Source organism: Nipponia nippon, unplaced genomic scaffold (assembly GCF_047370975.1).
Source record: "Nipponia nippon isolate SJK-2023a ecotype South Korea unplaced genomic scaffold, ASM4737097v1 scaffold_2, whole genome shotgun sequence".
NCBI lineage: Eukaryota > Metazoa > Chordata > Aves > Pelecaniformes > Threskiornithidae > Nipponia > Nipponia nippon.
This window is the reverse complement of record NW_028262336.1, coordinates 29,441,540-29,459,473: the sequence shown is the minus strand read 5'-3', so window position 1 is coordinate 29,459,473 and position 17,934 is coordinate 29,441,540. Positions and strand designations below refer to the sequence as shown.

General features: G+C 45.5%; 1 protein-coding gene across 11 annotated transcripts in view; it reads left to right on the top strand.

Annotated features, from left to right (window-relative positions):
• Nucleotides 1–17,934, top strand: part of TIAM1 (TIAM Rac1 associated GEF 1) — a 190,034-nt gene that overhangs the window by 114,575 nt on the left and 57,525 nt on the right. For all 11 annotated transcript variants that reach the window (XM_087758158.1, XM_087758153.1, XM_087758157.1 and 8 more), the window contains 4 exons: nucleotides 7,413–7,860; nucleotides 10,171–10,343; nucleotides 14,448–14,672; nucleotides 16,128–16,313. In XM_087758158.1, coding sequence (XP_087614284.1) covers nucleotides 7,413–7,860; nucleotides 10,171–10,343; nucleotides 14,448–14,672; nucleotides 16,128–16,313 — 1,032 coding nt within the window. The remainder of the gene's footprint in view (nucleotides 1–7,412; nucleotides 7,861–10,170; nucleotides 10,344–14,447; nucleotides 14,673–16,127; nucleotides 16,314–17,934) is intronic.

Here is a 17,934-nt window from a genome sequence, read left to right as displayed (position 1 = left end):
AGGGATGCACAACTAGCTTTCTGAATATGAACAGATTGCAGACTGATGCCAGAACCGTCCTGAGTCAGTGAAGAGCTCCACACAGTACCTTGGAGAGAAGGGTAAAGCTGTCCCGTGTATTTCCCTGCAGCTTTATGGGGGACAGTTTCATTTTCAATGTTTTCTATCTCACAGCTGACAAGTCCTCCAGGGCTGTACTTTTGTGACTGCCGCAGGAGTCCCTGTGGGTCCATAATTTTTCTTTAAGGCATCTAAGTCAGCCAAGAAAACCAGGCTCCTTGGGGAAGCATGGTGGTCTACAGAGACGATCTTTCTGGAAGGGCCCAAATATTAGCTGGAAAATGTCTGGGGAGTCAGTGAACCAAAAATGTTCCCAACCCTTGTGTTAGAGGCACCACCAAGCTAATGTGATAGCTTAACATGGAGTGAAGGAGCCATGTGTGATACTGAGGTAGCAGCCATAAATATCAGTCAGAGTTGCCTGCAAAGGAAACAGGGTTGATGGATGCGTGGTACATTGATGTTTGCTACCTGCCTGTCCCATCGGAGCAAAGTGGGTGCACATCTCCTTCCCCTATTCAAGCATCTTCTGGATGACTGGCACCCAGTACCTTGTCTGTCTTTCCAAGGTGCCAAATTACACTGTACAGCATTTACCAAGACAAGTTCACAAAGACATTCTGGAACCAAAATCCACTGAAATGCATGCCTTAAGACTTTCCCAGGGATTATTGCCCAGAAACCTGTGACTGTGATTCATCCTTTTATAATGAGAGTGAAGGTTACTGCTTGGAGAAATATCTAGAAGTCTGGACTAGTACTTTTTTTGTTGAGAGTAAATTTGATGTCAGAGAACCATGGCCAAAACCTACTTGCTTGTTAAGCCACTCTGAGTAGCTTTAATAACACATACAAAGGTTTGGGGTTTTTTTTTTTATTTCGACTCCTTCAGACATCTGAAGAACTGTTGCACCAGTGCAGTGAGCACACAGAAGTAGGAACCAAAGCTGCTTGTACACATCAGTATCTGATCTCTTTGAATTCCCAAAGGTAACAAACCCAGCATCTTAGTCTGGTATCCACATACAAATTGCAGTTGGCTTGTAGCTGTACCTCACTGGACTTGGGAGCCCTCCTAGGAGGCGTAAACAAGACCCAACCGATCCAACAGAAAACTGCAGTTGGCCCACGGTGGTTTGTGGCTGTCAGTTTAGTTCTCCAAAACCTGCTGTCAATCCAGTGTGTCCTGGCTAGTTCTCATATCGTACTGTCCTGTTGTATGCAGGCCTTGTAGATATCTTCAAAACCTTTCATATCAACTCCCAGCATCTGGTTGAGGGGCTTTGTTCGTTGCTGTGTGGCAGATCTCCTTCATGTCATTATTATAATCCCTCTGACTTTACAGTGAGTTATGTGGACATGATTCAGTATATTTGTAACAGTCTTCAAAACTGTATTCCTTCCAGACAGAATGAACTGTGGGGTTGCTTTTGTGTTTCTCCATTGCAGGTTTAAAACCATTTCTCCCACTCAGGTTTCAATTGCAATTTATGATTTATCTTTGCTTCTTGGAATGTTTTGACTCATTTCAAGAAAAATAAGTCTTCCGATGCATTCACTACCAGGTGTTAAAGTTACCCTGGAGAAAGGATTTAATTTTGATTTGGAGCAAGTCGTACCTTAACAGACCACCTTGACCATCAAATGATGGTAGAGTCAGTACTGAAAAGAAAGGAAAAACACTTATCAGGCCAATCTTTTTCTACATAGGAGCTTCAAAGAGACACCAGGCACATAAAAGCATGCAAACCATCAGGCTGCTTACCCATCTATTTTAAATGTATTCCATGGTGCTTGCCTAACTAGCAACCGGACAGGTTATGTGCAATTTCAGGATGTTGCTGAATGTGATCACTTTATTGCTCTGTTGCTAAACAGGACGGGGAGCAGAGGATTTGTGTTCTCTTGGAGGGAGCCCCTTCCAAGGAAAAAACCCACTCAGTCGCCTTTTACTAATGAGTACTTTCAATCTAATGGTTAATTTAGAAGGAAGTATTATCCACATGAGGAACTGTTTATATTAGGGAAGTAAGAGTTTTCCTACTAAATCAGTCCTATGTGCCTAATGTGCCCATGAATCACTGCTGTCAGTCAAGCAGGAGAAAGTGATTCACCAAGCCATTTTAATAGTGTCTGTAACAGTGCTGTTGGTGGGAAGTTTGGTTAAGTGCATCGTTATTGCAAGTGCTCTGAATGTGTCCGGTCACGAGCTGGAGGGCTGAGCGAGGCTTATCCCATCCAGTGGTCTCTTGCTAGCAGAGGCCAGTACCAAATGTGTTCAACAAGGGGGCAAAGACACTTGGAACCTGCCCCAAAACTTTTTGCCTGGTCCTCGCTAGCTGAAGGTAGACATTTTTTCTAAAGCAAAAGGGTATTTTCTGTGTATCTTCTAAATCTAGCAAGAATTTTTTAACAGATGTGGCTATAGCAGACATACAGGGGTACAAGTGTCACGTGAGTATGCAAAAGCTACAGCATCAAGTACGTTAGCTTGATGTAGCTTGCATTACAGTTTTATTCCCCGCTGGCTTGCTTTGCGTGAAACCCAGCGTTCATGTGAAAAGAAAACGTATATTTAAGTGGGTTACTAATACTTTCACTAATATTTTACCCAATTGGTTCATCAGTTAAATTGGTCTTTGAATTTGATGGGGCTGTGATAATTCCACTTCATTATGCTCGAATGCTATTAGGGCTGTTGTAGCTGTTGTGGCACATGGCCTGCTTGCTGGGCCTTGCTGTGTTCTTGTTGGTAACAACGGCACCATTCAGTCCGTCTCTGGTTTCTTACTCTGTGGCACACCTCTTTGGTGTAGGGCATTCCACCTTTCCCTCCTCTTTCCCTCCACTACTGTCTGCTGAACCTCTTTTCATAAACCCTGAGCATTTAAAACCGATATGGTAGCACTGCCAGCGTAAGAAACGGTGTTGCTCCTCCATCATCTTCAGCAGCAGCAGGGATCCCGGATCCTGGTGGAAGCTGTGCTACTACTTACCGCCTCCCCATCAAAGCACTTGCACAGTGCCGCAGAGTCTCTAGCGCCTGCTTAGTTCCCTTCCTCAGCCACTGGCCTTTATGCGACTTTCTCCCTGCTTTCCATCAAGCAGTCTTAAATCAAAGGGACAGAGCCCCCTGTTTATTCGATTTGTTGTCTCTATGGACCTGTTGTGTTTGCAAAATGCCAAGAACTGCTATTCCCACGACTTCTCCCATCTCTCTGTCTTGGAGGAAACATGCTTTCTTTTCTTTGCTACATGCTTTCTACTTGGTGTGACCAATTTAATGATTTCCACCTCCCTCTTGCTTTGCCCTCTTGTCCTCGCAGGCCCAAAGCTAGGTAAACACCAGTGGGAAGGCTAAGCGGGGCAGCACAGATTTTAGTTCCAGTCTTGCATTTGCTTCCTGGGATGGTCTCTTCGGGCAAAAATATTCCTCTGTGTGGAGACAGCTGTTTGCCAGCCTGAAAATACAAAACACAAGATCTCTGGTGAGGTGCAAAATATCAGGTGCAGTGTCCTGAATCTTACACAGAGCTGAATGAACCTTTTGGGGTTTTTAACCAGCGAAATGAAACAGAGCCCCTTGATGATAGCAATTACAAGTCCAGAGTAGTGTGCTGGTGATTTGTTATAATGTGTGTATAATGTCCAAAACTGCGGGCTTCAGAAACATGCATTCTGCAGTCTTCAGCTGTCTCCCAGCTCCCGCGATGTGCGTGGCACATGCCATTGGCATCCTGGTGGAGAGCCACAGGGATGCTGGGCAAGAGTCGGAGGGGTGAAGACAGAGCCGTGTCTGTAGTTTGTTCTTGGCCTCAAGAGTCTTTACTTGGGAGCTCCTTCTGCTGAGGAGTGAAATGCCTGTTTTGTTAGCCAGCCTCTGTGGCGGATCGTGTCATGGACCTGGGATGGTAGTAGGTCTTCCTCGGAGGAGAGAGATGTTGCTATCGCCTGCGGGGCTTTTTGAGCACCTGAGCAGAAAACGTGAGTAATTTTTGAATGGCTCTCATCAAGGTTACGCAATGTTTGCCTCGTGTCTGGGCAGTAGCCTCTGGTGGCCGTGTCAGTAGGTACTTCAAGGGCTGGAGTCCAAAGCTAGGGGTCCGTGTATCCACATCGATCTCGTCGGCAGGGAGCTGTTTTGCTTATGGTGCGAGCTGGGATGCTTAATTTTCAGCATCTTTGTTTGAAAATTTGCAGGAGTAGTTCTGAGCCCCAGTGATGTGTTTGTCAAACCCTGCTATGGTTTGTCGCTTGGCTTGGGAGTGTTACCCCTTTAGCCTCAGCACATTTCTGCGGAAGGACTGTACTAAACCTCTGTACTTTCTGCCGAACTCCTAATTGAATGTGCTTCAGTGTGCGGAGTATAGCACTGCAAGACGGCCAGAGCAGATGCCAGCTGCTTCTTGAGAGCTTTTCATACCCTCCGATGAGAACGAGCTGACATTGCAGCAGGAACTCAGAAGTCACAGACCTGTGCAATGAATGCTCTTAACTCTACTAACCCCGAGACCGATCTTCTCATACAGCAGACTTCCGAAAGTGCTAAGCTCACTCAATGCTACGTTTCATAATTCATGACCATGAACAATATTAGCGGGCTGTAGGTTTTGAACCGTTCTGACCTTTGTATGCTCAGACCCTCCTCCTGCCAAAGGGCTTGCATTGGTTGGCAAGAAGTCTTTGATATGGGATATTTAAGAGAGGAAAAGGGAGTGGAGGGAGCAGAGGGAGATGAGGGGCATTGATGCAGCAGTATGCTGAAAAGATCTTTTGACCTGTCCAGCCTGCCACTTGCATTGTAGTAAAGACTATAAAGATTGCAAAATGTGCGACCGTTTGAGCTCGTGAGCGTATATAACATTCACTCCGAGTTTCCCATCCTTTCATTTTTTTTATAAATCGTAAGCGATTATGCCCATGTATCAGTTACAGAGTATAATCCCCATTTATGGACAGGGAAACTGAGGCGATTAATGCTGTGTCTCATCAAGGTTACACGAGAAGGCTGTGTCACACTGGGCGTGAGGAACCTGGAGAGCCTGGGTTGCAGTGCTGTGCTTGAACATCTCTGGGTGTGCTTCTGTTTTTCAAAAAATACTCCATCTGCTAAAAGGCACCAAGAAAGTTTATGCATACACTGGCTGGCAAAATTACAAATCCCATCTCCCTCAAGTTGGTGGTCTGTTTTAGTAGCTCTTTATTTTTTTAAACCGACTAATTCTAGTTAAAGCGTGAGATAGGCTTCCTAAAAGTAACATCAGCTAAAATTTTGGAATTAACTCTATACTTTTTGCATACCATGGATAAAATAAGTATGAGACAGATTGTATATTTATTAAATCATTAACCTAAAATTAAAATCTCAAAACCTCAAGCAATTTTTGTTGCCAGCGTTACGCAGTGTTCACTGCAGAATGCAGATTTGTTTATGCTATACGAGTGGCACACTTTTTCCCTTTAAGAAAGTTATGAAGGAAGAAAGGGACAGAAAACAAATGCAATCCCTGATCATTCTATGGGAATAATTATCCCAGTGAACATGGGGGATCCGGTTCAGTTCTTTGGCACTCTGGTTTTACGCCGATGTAGCCGTGTTGGCAGAGAGGCAGTGCCTCAGGCGCGTGCGTGTCGAGCGGCCGTGCCAGTCCTGCCTCCCTGATGCACGGGGTCTCAGACGGAGCGCCGTCATCAGAAGTTGCACCATCCAGCTTTTTGTGATGGAGTGTAAAAACTCACTGGCGGCAGTGTTTTGTAAACACCGGTTTCTGAGCAGCACCAGTTCCTCTCTCAGTTCTCTCCTCCTCCTTTGCAGTGCTGCAAGAAATGGGAAGATAATTGGCTTCCAAAAAACAAGTGTATTGAAACAGCAGGAAAAAACGCATGGTTGTGAAAACTGCTGTGTACGGGTAGATGACTGCACTTACAGGAAGCCCTGCTCAGCTCATTCACATGTGGTGGGAGTACAGGAATATTCGCCTGTCCAGAACAGCTCTTTTATCACTATGTATATGTTGCATTAAATAACCAGACTGACTAGGATAACTGTGCTCATTGAGCGGGGAAGGAAGCACTTATTCTTCCAGCTGGACTCCAAGTCTCCCTTGAGAGGTAGCGTTTACAAAGAACGAGCCCATCCGTTACAAATCAATGCTTTAAAAGTTAGTCAAATTCAGCACCACCCCTCCCCTGCCCCTAAGGTTTCCTCATCCAGCTCTTGCTCCACAGGAGGAAGGTTTCAAACAGAGCTCAGTGGAGGGTTTCTCGGTGTAGAAAACTGGTGCTTGAACCAACACCTAGGAGCTTGTTTTCTCTCCAAATAAATACTGCATTCTGCCACCTCTTCTCACAGTCTCCTGAATTTTTTTTTAAACTTGTAAATCAAGCACCAGCTGCTCTTGCAGGAGAGCAAATTCCTGTTGTTTTGGCCATATTTCTCACCTCTTTGCATCTTCTTCCCTGGTTCCCTCTTCCCCTGAGTATCTAACATAAGATATTTCTCTCCACTTACAGGGCTTGGCCTTTATTTGTCCTCCTTCAAAAACTGCCGCAGATGCCTTTGGGCGCTGAGATGGTAATGGTTAGCCCCCTTTGGGCACTAGCCTTGTTGCAGGGGGCAGGCTGGGCCACTAAGCCTTCGAAACCTGAATTCGGTCGCATTGTTTCCTGTCTTGCTCAAGCCGGCCATATTCGTGTCTCTTCTGATGCTTCAAGTGCAGGTTCTCGGGGACCAGGAAGGGTCTGCTGTTGTTGCAGTATTTTGGCAGGGTCTGTCACCGTGGGATTCTGGCCCATCATTAGGGTTTGTGATGTAGAAGTGGCACAAACCAGTAATAATCTCAAATACGTTAACTTCTTAGTTAAAAGTACCTTTTTAGTTATCTAATTTGCAAATGACAATCTTGGGATGTCTAAAATGTATCTTCAACTGTAGGTGTGAATGTACAATATCAATGTTTTCAAAATGCGTAGGTCGATCGCTACTTTTCTTGACACTGCCAGTTTCTGCTGCCATATGTTCTCCTTTTGCAAAACCTTTAGCACTGTTAACTTAGCTTAATGTAAACAGATGATTCTGTGTCTTATATTCCAAAAAGGCTGTAGAGACACCACCTGAAATTGTGCGTGAGTGACTGGTCTTTCCTAAACTGTGCTGGAAGTTCTGCCTACTCCACCTTTTCTTCCAGTTATTTGTCTTAATAAGAAAAAGACATGAGGGATTTCCAGTGCCAGACAAAATGAGGGTGTGAAGACATGAGGTGCCACCTGGGTGTTTCGGGTTCTGTCGGTGTCTCCAGAAGGCCGGGCTCGGCCAGGCTCTTCATCTCACGTTGTGTCTCTCTCACAACTAGGACGTCAATGCAGGAGAGGGGAGCGAGTTCACTGACAGTGGGATTGAGGGAGCAGCCACCGACACCGACCTCCTTTCTAGACGCTCCAATGCTACCAACTCGAGTTACTCCCCGACGGCCAGTCGGGCTTTCATCGGCAGCGACAGCGGGAGCAGCTCAACGGGCGACGGGCTTCGCCAGGGGGTGTATGAGAACTTCCGCCGGGAGCTGGAGATGAGCACCACCAACAGCGAGAACCTGGAGGAGGCCGGCTCTGCCCTCAGCGACGAGCAGAGCAGCGGCACCCTCAGCTCCCCGGGGCAGTCCGACATCCTCCTGACGGCTGCCCAGGGCACAGTACGGAAAGCTGGTGCTCTGGCAGTGAAAAACTTCCTGGTGCACAAAAAGAACAAGAAAGTGGAGTCGGCCACCCGGAGAAAATGGAAGCATTACTGGGTTTCCCTGAAAGGTACAGAGCAAGTGTGCAAGGGTTTGTCCAGATGGACATCCGTGGTATCCTGTGGGTTGTGTATTGCTGCAGGTGAAGAAACCAATAGTCTAGATTCTTAACAAAAGCTGCTGTGAACTTCAGTATAATTAACAGCAAGTATGAGGAAGTGGTCCTGATGTTTTCAGAGTGGGGTTTTATTTGATGGTTGTTGATATGCTCACATTATGGCATGTGTGTAGTCCAAGACATGTGACTGTGCTGCACTGAAGCAGGGTTCATATGAGTCCTGCTTTGAGTCCTGCTGGCACCACCTGGGGTGGCTTCTCTGAGCACTGGATGTTTTCCTTCAAGAAGCATGTCTATGGCTTGCTGACAAACTAAATACCTGTGTGCAGCCACAGGCACATGACAGCGGGAGTTTGCTAGTGATGATGCTCGCTGCTGGCATGCATTCAAGCAGGGGCTCCGTCTTTGCATGCATTCCTCTCGTGCTTAGTGCCATTGGCCTCTCCTTCTCCAAGATGCGCTTCACGAGTAGAAACACCCAGTGAGTTGCAACACATTCGCAGTGTGGACAGGAAGCCATGGTTTGGTCATCGAGTCTGGCTTGTGACTTGGGTAGAGGTTGGCTCTGACTGTGTCACCCATCTTGTGGTGGGCAGCCCTTGGCGCCTGGCCGCCCTGCCGTCCTCGGCTGTCTGGGCCACAGATGCTTTTTCTCTCTGAGTTTTTGCAGTTCCTGCTCAGAGGGTGCTCCAGCCCTGTTCGGGGTCTGAGTGCTTATAAATGCACATAAATGTTAATGGAGCAACAAAACTGAGGAGCTGGCCTCCTAAAGCAACCTCTAATTGATCTTCATGCGGTTGCATCAGCAGAAAAATGGGAAGCAATGCTTGCAGGGTTTTGGGACTGGCCTCGCTCTCCTCCACCGTGACCAGCCTTGTCTGTGAGCCAGGGGAGCCAGAGCCATGTCTCCTGCTCTAGGTGGGGTTACCGGAGACCTCAGTACAGTTAAAGTCCTGTTTTGCCTGCAGAGCACTTTTTTTTAGAGCACTATTTTTTTTTTAATTTAAAGCACTATTTTAAAGCCAACAGCAAAGTTAGGTTCCAGCTCTTCCTTGGGGTGGTTAGAGAGATTGGGGAAATGAAAGAGGAGGGCGGGAGGGCTGGGGGCAGCCCTAATCTCCTGGGAGGGGGGTCCTGTGGCAGGAAGGTCTTGCTGTGAGGAGCAGGCAAACAAAGGGCCATCTGGGAGGAAAAAGGGGAAGGATGAGCGCAGAGGCAATGTTATTTTAAAGTGCTTTGACTCAAGTGGAGTGTTTGCTCCTTAGATTGCTGTGCCTTAATAATGTTAGTGTTTAAACGAGGCTTTGAAGTTAACAGCTGCTATTGTTTGGCTGCAAATAGTTTTCTGAGAGGCTGGGTAACAGGCCTCCTTGCACCTCTCCCTTTGCACTGAGAGGGCTGTTTCCAGTGGCAGAGAAACAACGATGTCCCAGTTTTAGTTTAAAAAAGTGCCCCCCCAGAGAACTGTAAAGATTATTTTGTAAAACCAAACAGGTTGTTTGCTGTCCCCAGCTAAAATGCATTTTTGTTTTTGGCCATATCGCTGTGAGTCAGAGCTGAAACGTTATAGTGGAATAAGGATTTGATTTGTGCTTTTTGTTTGTTTGTTTGTTGGGGTTTTTCTTGTACATTAGTCTTTCAGTGAGCACAGCTCATTCCAGTCCATGTTTCTTCCAGTTACTCATCTGCATCCAGTCATTAAATCACTTGATCTTTGCCTTGCAGGGACTGTAGCAGCTAGCAACTGCAGGAGGCTGAGGCAGGGCCATGGAGCTTTACCTGGGGGCCTGTCTGCTCCTGTCTGGCACCGCCACCGGAGATGTGCTCTCCTGCCTGCATCTTCCTTTTCGTCCCCGTGGTGGGACAGGGCAGCCATGGAGGACCCCCACTTTGGGACTTAAAATGATGTTTCTCATCTGGGACTGTATTTTACCACTTGTCACCTTCACGGCTCATGTCTGCATCTCTGTTTTAGCAGTTGTAGGGTGAATAAAATGGCCCTGCTAGTGCACGGTTTGGTGCACCGGACAGCTTGTGGCATGTCCCCGTGGCGTGGAAATCACCATCTTGTCAGGCCAACTGGGCCACTGCTGGTGCTCTTCGCTGTGGGTCTGAAAACCTGAACAGGCCGTGGCAAATCCTCCTTCATCCCTGTGACAGTTTTACAGATGATTTACAGTCCCAAATATCAGCGCTGAATAGATGCAGGGTGGCTGTTGCATTTAAATGTGTTGCTTGCTAATATACGATCCTCTCTTTTAGGATGCACATTGTTTTTTTATGAGACTGATGGCAGATCTGGCATTGACCACAACAGCATCCCAAAGCACGCTGTCTGGGTGGAAAACAGCATAGTGCAAGCGGTGCCTGAACACCCCAAGAAGGACTTTGTCTTCTGTCTCAGCAACTCCCTTGGAGATGCTTTCCTCTTTCAGGTTGGTCTGGTTCAAGGGTTTTACAAAGTTGTTCTTTTTTTCTCTCTCTCCTTCATCCCGCTGGCCAAGGAGGAAACCATAGCTCTGGTTCAAATCAATGGAAAAGTCCTGCTGACTCCAGTAGTTTTGGGATTTTCCTCTGGCAGTGAAAGAGGAAGGACACAATATATTCAGTAAATGCCACTCAAGAGACCCACCACTGCATGTGAATCACTGTCAGATCCTCTGTTTTTATCAACTGACGAGACCTTCTTTGTGTACATGGTTGGAACAAAGCAAAAATTAACAAATATTCTTAAATCCCTGGAAAAACTGAGAATTTTGCATGGTTTGACAGTGTGCTTATAACACACAGATCAGGCCAGATACCATATAGGACATACAATAGTGCATTAAATGTGCTGTAACACTATCTGTGTCTCATAAGAGACATGTATCAAAGATGAGACCTTGTGGAGAGGCTCAATGGGTTTACAAGACCAAGAGGAGTTTGAAGTGCAAGGAGGTACTTGGACCTCCAGGTGCTCTCCCAATGGCGCTGAAGAATCCAGTTGCCCCTTGTTCATACAGACCTTAGTCAGCATCTTGCTGTTGCCCAGGAGGAGACTGAAAGTGCATGTTTATTTTTTTTAATCAGAAAATGGAAATGTCTGAATTTCACAGGGCACATTTAAAAAAAATCCAGTACTTATATCAAAGACTAAACATGAGTTGATGTGTTTCAGTGGAAAAGATTTCTGTATTTTGGTAACCATTGCTTCCCTGAGTGATTTTTAGGTTGGCATTCTACTTTCTTGGCAAGTTGTCACTAGTCAAGGTGTGACACTCCTATTTGTAATTGCCAGCCTGTGCTGAGGTGGTGCCATTTCCTCCTCTTTTGATTCAGTTTTCTTCACTGGAGGAATCCTTTATTTATTTCCCTTTCCAGTGACAACATATTCAGAGTTTCTTGCCTTCTTAAACCAGAAGCTACTCTGGTAGGATGTGCCCCCACGTCATCACTCCCCTGGACTCCAGAGCAAATCTTTACAATTACACTGTCTTGTAGGTTCTTGCAGCTGTCTTAAACAAGGGGACAGATTCTCAAGCTAGTGCAAAATAAAAAAGCTTTACTGACTCAAAGGAAGTGGTGCTGGCTTACATCTTGAAGAGACCGAGTATCTGATTGCATACTGAAAAAAAAAAAATCATTTTTTTGCAGACTAGCTTCTCTGCCACCTCAGTCTGATTTTTCCTTAGCTCATAGTGTAATACTGCACTGCCTCTTTCTACTTCATGACTTTCCTGGGCAGGGTACATGTATTTTGCCACCTGGAGAGCTTCATCCAGGAGGTAAGCGTGGTGCTTATGGTCTCAGCATGTGCTTGAAACGCTGTGGAGCACCACCTCCTCCTAATCTACTGATAGGAGCAGTAAAATCTTTTCCCTGCAGTTTTCTAAGGAAAAAACCTTATCATAAAATTAATGCCAGTGGATGCTAAATACTGAAAAGGTCACATTCAGTATATTTCTTTTGTGGCAACACAAGGTCTTATCCATTAAAAGCTCTGTGTCATTATGCCATGGGTAGATTTTCATGTAACTTTGTGGGAAAAAGCAAAAATGAGCCTTTTCAAATGAAAAACAATCATTTAAATTGCCTGACAGAATTTTTTCCTTGAAGTGTCCCTTCTGCCATAGAACCCATGCATTGCTAGCAAAGCAGAAGCAGAAGAGAAAGAAGGGATGGGTTTGGGGAGAAGGGAAGGAGATCAGCTACAGTGGTGGAAGTAATGTGCAAGTGACTGTGCTGTAGGGCTTGCTCTGCTGTGTGCGGAGCAGCCAAAGCACGTGTAAGGCTGTTTGGCAGTGTTACTTAACTGCTCATGTCATACACGTCTGTCCACACATAACACAGTGCTGTAGTAGCGGTTTTGGTGAGAAGAAACCACAAACCTGCAGAAGACTATTTCTGTCCTATGGAGACTGTGTACTTAGGAAGAAAAATAGGGTTGCTTTGTAATGCGTGCAGATATTGGACATCTTGTAACAGGCCTTCCCACTGCATTGCACCTAGAGACATCACATACCTCCTACACGATGATTCCTTGCTCAGTCAGTTCTTATCATGCCTACGCAAATCCATTACTTGCAGATGTCACATGCATTTTCCAGGAGCTCAGAGCAACTTGTGACACCACATACTTATGTATCAGATGTTTGCAACTTGTTTATGTGGTCCTTTCCGTTGAGAAGCAGAGTGATTCCCCTTGCCTACTCATCTACCAGAAGAGTCTTCAGCTCCTAAAATCCTTTCCAGATTTTTTTTTCCCTCCTTCTCCCCAGGAAACCAAAAAGAAAACTGAATCTAATGGTATACAAATAATATTTTAAAAATGAATAAGAAAAAAATATGACATCTTGCTGTTATGGTTTTGCTAGGAATTAACAAAACATACCATCTCATTACAAGTCCGGTGATATACTCTCTTCTCTAGTGGGGGCTAGGTTTTACCACCTGACTGTAAGCGAAGTGTCTTCCATTCTGCAGGTAATTTCTCTATTTTCAGCAGAAACTCCTCAGCAAGGGAGCTCAACATGTCTTCAGCAGAGGTGGTAGGACATAGTAAGCCCCATCTATGAATGAGAGCTCGTTAGTGTTATTACCTGGGCAGGGAGCATCTCCAGTTTAAGCAATATACCTTGTACAATGCCAACTGAAGACAAGAAAATTGGGAGTAAGAGATCGATCTTTCCGGTGTAGACCCTGTCTTCTGCTTAGAACTTCTAACCTGAGCTAAGGAAAGTGATTTCATTCTGGGACATGTGTGCTTCACCTGCTTCAGTCCCAGAGAAGTTTTGGGAGCATGAGTCTGAAGTCCAGCCTGTGCATACCTGATTTCCAGCATCACACTTCTGTGGGAATCTCTCCTTGGCTTCAGTAGGCCTTGTCCTTTGCTGTTAGTTGTCACCGCCAGAAAAGCAGTGAGGATGACCTTCTTCATTTATGCTAGCAACTGGAGAAGTCATGCCGTGCTGTCTATTTATAGATCAGGTATCATCAGAAGGTTTAATTAGAACAAGGTGGTTTGGCACCTTGCTACTTTCCAGCCAAGAGCCAAATACCAGTGTGATTACTGCTAAAGGCTGACACTCAGAGAAAGTCCGCTGCAACCCTGAATTGGCTCTAAATTTTGTTTTACAACCTACTGTAAAAAGGAATGAAGTTTAGTAAGAAGGCTAAGAAGATTTACTTTTTATTTTGAAAGTATGGAAAAGGAACACTTTGAAATATTCTTCTTTCTGTGTCAAAAGCCTCTAATCAGAATAGTGCTTTTCCAGAAAAATGTACTGGTGTCCCATGCCCCAGCCCAGCATCTCGTAGAATCATAGAATGGTTTGGGTTGGAAGGGACCTTAAAGATCATCTGGTTCCAACCCCCCTGCCATGGGCAGGGATACCTGTTGCTCAAAGCATTATCCAGCCTGGCCTTGAACACTTCCAGGGAGGGGAAGCGTTCCCTTTTCCCAAACTGTCACACACATGCTTGGGAAGGGACAGTACCAGAACCATAAAAATTATAATGAGCCTGGCTTTAGTGATAACAGGGTTGACTTCAGAGTGCTTTGGGACCTTCAGAAGTGGAGAGCTTGTTTGTCTGTGCATCATAATAAAGCTACTCATAGATAGCACGGTCATGTTTTATGCCATTATTACTAACTGTTGCATGCCAAAAAAACTCTCCATACTGTGAAGAGCACAGAGACTGGTACATTCCCTGCCTTAAAGAACTGGGAGTTTAGAAAACGTCATTAAATGTTGAGCTACAAATTATGGCAACATTGCATTGCACAAGGAAGGTAATTCCTGACACCTTGCTGGGAAACACTGTACAGCTGCAAAGCACAGATATAGGTGTAATTCTGAGTGCTGAATGCCGAGTGCTGAGTTAAAAATGGCCTGCTTAAGAATGATGGGGTTTTTATTACTTCTCTTTTAAGTGGATTTAAGGCTTTGAATCTTAAGATCAAAGGGAAAGGAAACTCCTTGGAATTGCATTTGTTAATCTCCAATCAATTTTAAAGAGGATCCTGACTTCTTCTCTCCCTTTTTCCCTCTCTTCAGACCTCTAGCCAGACTGAACTGGAGAACTGGATCACTGCAATCCATTCAGCTTGTGCAACCGCGGTGGCAAGGCAGCATCACAAAGAAGACACCGTCAAGCTCCTGAAAACAGAGATAAAAAAGCTGGAGCAGAAGATTGATATGGATGAAAAGATGAAGAAAATGGGTGAAATGCAGCTGTCCTCAGTAACGGACTCCAAGAAGAAGAAGACCATACTGGATCAAGTAATCTTGCTTGCTTATGTGAAATAAGCCCCTAGCAAATATTTAAGGCCTTCAGATTAGCGGTACCTCTGTCTGCTCCCACTGTGCCATGTGTGTGTGCTGGCAGAGCTCCTCAGAGTAGGCGGGACGTGTGTTGGCAGGAGGGCTGTGCCGGCTGCCCTGGTTGCACCGTTTCTCCAAAAAATGTGTACTAAGGTACAGCATGGGCTGTCTTCTCCTGGCCTCCACACAAGGGATTTGGGTAGCTGCTCGGAGATTGAGTGAGGGCTTTAGGGGAGCGAAGAGGCTACCAGGCCATGGCAGCAGGATGCCTTAGGGAAGAGGTGGTCATAGACCGACAAATGTTGCTGTTTCTGTTGTCTTAAGAGTGCAAGGGGCTGGTTCTTCTGTTGGCAGATGGAATGAAGAAGCCATCCCTGGTTTCTGCTTGTTGTGAGGGCCTGCCTTGACCTCATGGCTGCAGCCCTGGCTGCCCCTCGGGACCGCTCCTTCTGACTTCAAGTGGGCAACGTAGTTGCGTTTGAGAAGCAGAGAGCCTAGAGCAGATGTCTCTCCCCCTGCCGCAGCGGCACCTTATTTTAGGAAACTAACATATGGCTCTTGCTTCATTAGTTTGTAGCTCTTTTACTACGGCTGCCAAACGCGCCTGTAATGCAAACCATAGGGAGCGGCCGGGGCCCTAATGCGCTAAGCTAAAGAGATTTCGTACCCCCTGGAAGCCTGTGAGGAGTGGGGAGAGAGGGTGGAGATGCTCGCCTCTGTTGAAAGGGCTCCACTCAAAGGCTGTCAATCACAGTGAGAGGGCAGAGCAGTCTCTTTATATAACTGAGGAGTTCTAAATGCTTTGAAACTGTTTCCTATCAGCAATTTGAATTATTTAAATAAGTCCTTACAGAGGCTGATTATAGTGCTCTTCCGCTGATAAGATTAATTATCCCCAGTGTACTACACTTTTTCAAGTACGGAGAGCTCCGTTGATGCTCACAGCAACGCTACTGCTGCGGCTGCTGATTCGGGGCACTCTCTATGTGGAATTTGGTGGGGTTTGGTCTTCCTGTTTCTCAGATGCCCTTGATGCGTGGAAGAAGCCTCTTAAGGGGCTGCTCAGAAGAGAATCTTGGAATACAAAGAAAATTAAAACCGAAATTTTAATCCTATTAATTAGCATTATATCAAAGGAGCAGTTGTCCCAGGAGAAGACTTCTGCCATGAATGTAAAAAAAGTTGTTTTCCATCTAATGAAAACTTTTTTATTATTTGTATCCTTTTTGGGGTTGGGAGGGTAGGGGAGAGTGGGAAAGAAGGGGAATCAAGGTTTCTTGAGGGTGATCAGCATTGGTGAAAAAGGTGTGTTACTGGGAAAGTAGAATTTTTTCAAGGTATTTACCACCCTGCTCTTTCTCCTCTCCCCTTCTCTTCTTGTTCATCTTGCTCCTCAATCTTTGCTGTACACAGATCTTCGTTTGGGAACAAAATCTTGAACAGTTCCAGATGGACCTATTTCGGTACCGCTGTTACTTGGCTAGTCTCCAAGGAGGGGAGCTCCCAAACCCTAAAAGATTGCTTGCTTTTGCCAGCCGCCCAACGAAAGTTGCGATGGGTCGTCTTGGAATCTTTTCAGTCTCGTCGTTTCATGCACTGGTAAGTTTGAACAGAGGCCAGGGGTCATCTTTGCCAACCTGCAAATTGCTTCACATGTCCAATGCAGAGATCATGTTGACAAACAGCAGTCTGTGCCTGGGGGGTGAGCCCTTACCTTAGTGTGCAGAATATTCTGCTTCCTGAAAGGGGTGTGTGTCCTGGATATAGATTAAAAAGCAGATGCTTGCAAGCCATGGCCTTACGGAAGTGGAGGAACCATGTTTCTCCTAAACACGTGATTTTGAATTTCCAGATCTGCACTATAAACATGCTTTCTATAAACAGATCTTCCTGTTACAAGAGCAGGCTCATCTCTAATGTCCATGTACATGGGCTTGATCTAAAAGTCCTGTGAAGTCAATGGGAGTCTTTCCGAGGCCCTCAGCACATGTTGGCTTAGACCTTCTCGGGCATGGCTTGCTTTCTACCATATGGATGAAACTACTGACCATTTAGTCTAATATCCAGTCTCCAGTGATCAACACCTGATGCTCCACAAAAGAGGGAAAATGTTCTTCTCTGCTATGTACAGTGTGGCAAATAATGTTCAAAATGGTTGTTTAAATTTAAATAATGTAACAACCCAGCCCTTAAAAATACAGGGAAATGTATTACAAAGTGGTGTGTTTTTAATGAATTTAAATCAAGTTCCTGTAGTTTCGGCTTAGACTCCTGGAGCTTCACAGAAATAGCTGAGCTCCACTGTTGTCTTTTAGATGTCAGCTGTACCCTTCAATTGAATCCAGAGCTGTAATTCAGTCAGGGACATTTTTGTTCTTTTATATATGAAAAGATTAGCGTCATCATCCTGATAATTGCTGGCGAATTTATATTTTTTTTTAAAGTGGTGGGCTGTAATTTGCATTTATGCTTATTTTTTTGCATCTAGCAAAGCACTGAGTGTTAGCCTGAAAAACAGTCTGCCTCTTCACGCTGGTGTCTCTTAAGAGCCAAGTGAAAAAAAATATGTTTTGAATATGTTGTGTTGGAAAAGACACGTGCTTTCTTCTCCTTTAAGCAAACTCTCGTGTCCTCCTTTGCCCTCAATAGCATGGTGATGGTGCAGTGAGTCTCAGACTCGAGCTGGGTGCTGCATGGTGATAGCGTGGCATCCCTAGCTCTCCTGAAGATGTTCCTCGGTACGTTAGTCAGAGGACCTGCTAAGTCTCCCAGGTGCCTCTGCACAAATGTCCCAGGTACAGCTCAGAAACGTCTCACAAGTCCAGGCTGTGGAATTGGAGACGCTTGCAGTAGTGTTTGAGTTCTCATTTTCCTTGATTTCTTCACGTTTACCAAGGAGAATCACCATTACTCATACAGCGACGGTTCCCTGGGTATGCAAGCCAGCCTTCTGTTCGTCCTGTCTTTATATGGGTTTTTGTATCTGCTGCACCCAACCAACCAGTTTCTCAGCTCCTCAGCTCCGTAGCTTGGGGCATCACTCAGAGATTCGGGTGTTCCTGCTGGGGTTGCCAAACGACAGTCACATTTTTCTAGTTTCGGCTGTGGGAATCCAGTACAAAGGTGTTCCAGGAAGCGTATGGCCAAGTCGGCAGGGTGGGTCTGTCTGTCTGTCTGTTTGTCTAGCTTTGCCTTGCACTCCTGTTTGTACCTACCACTC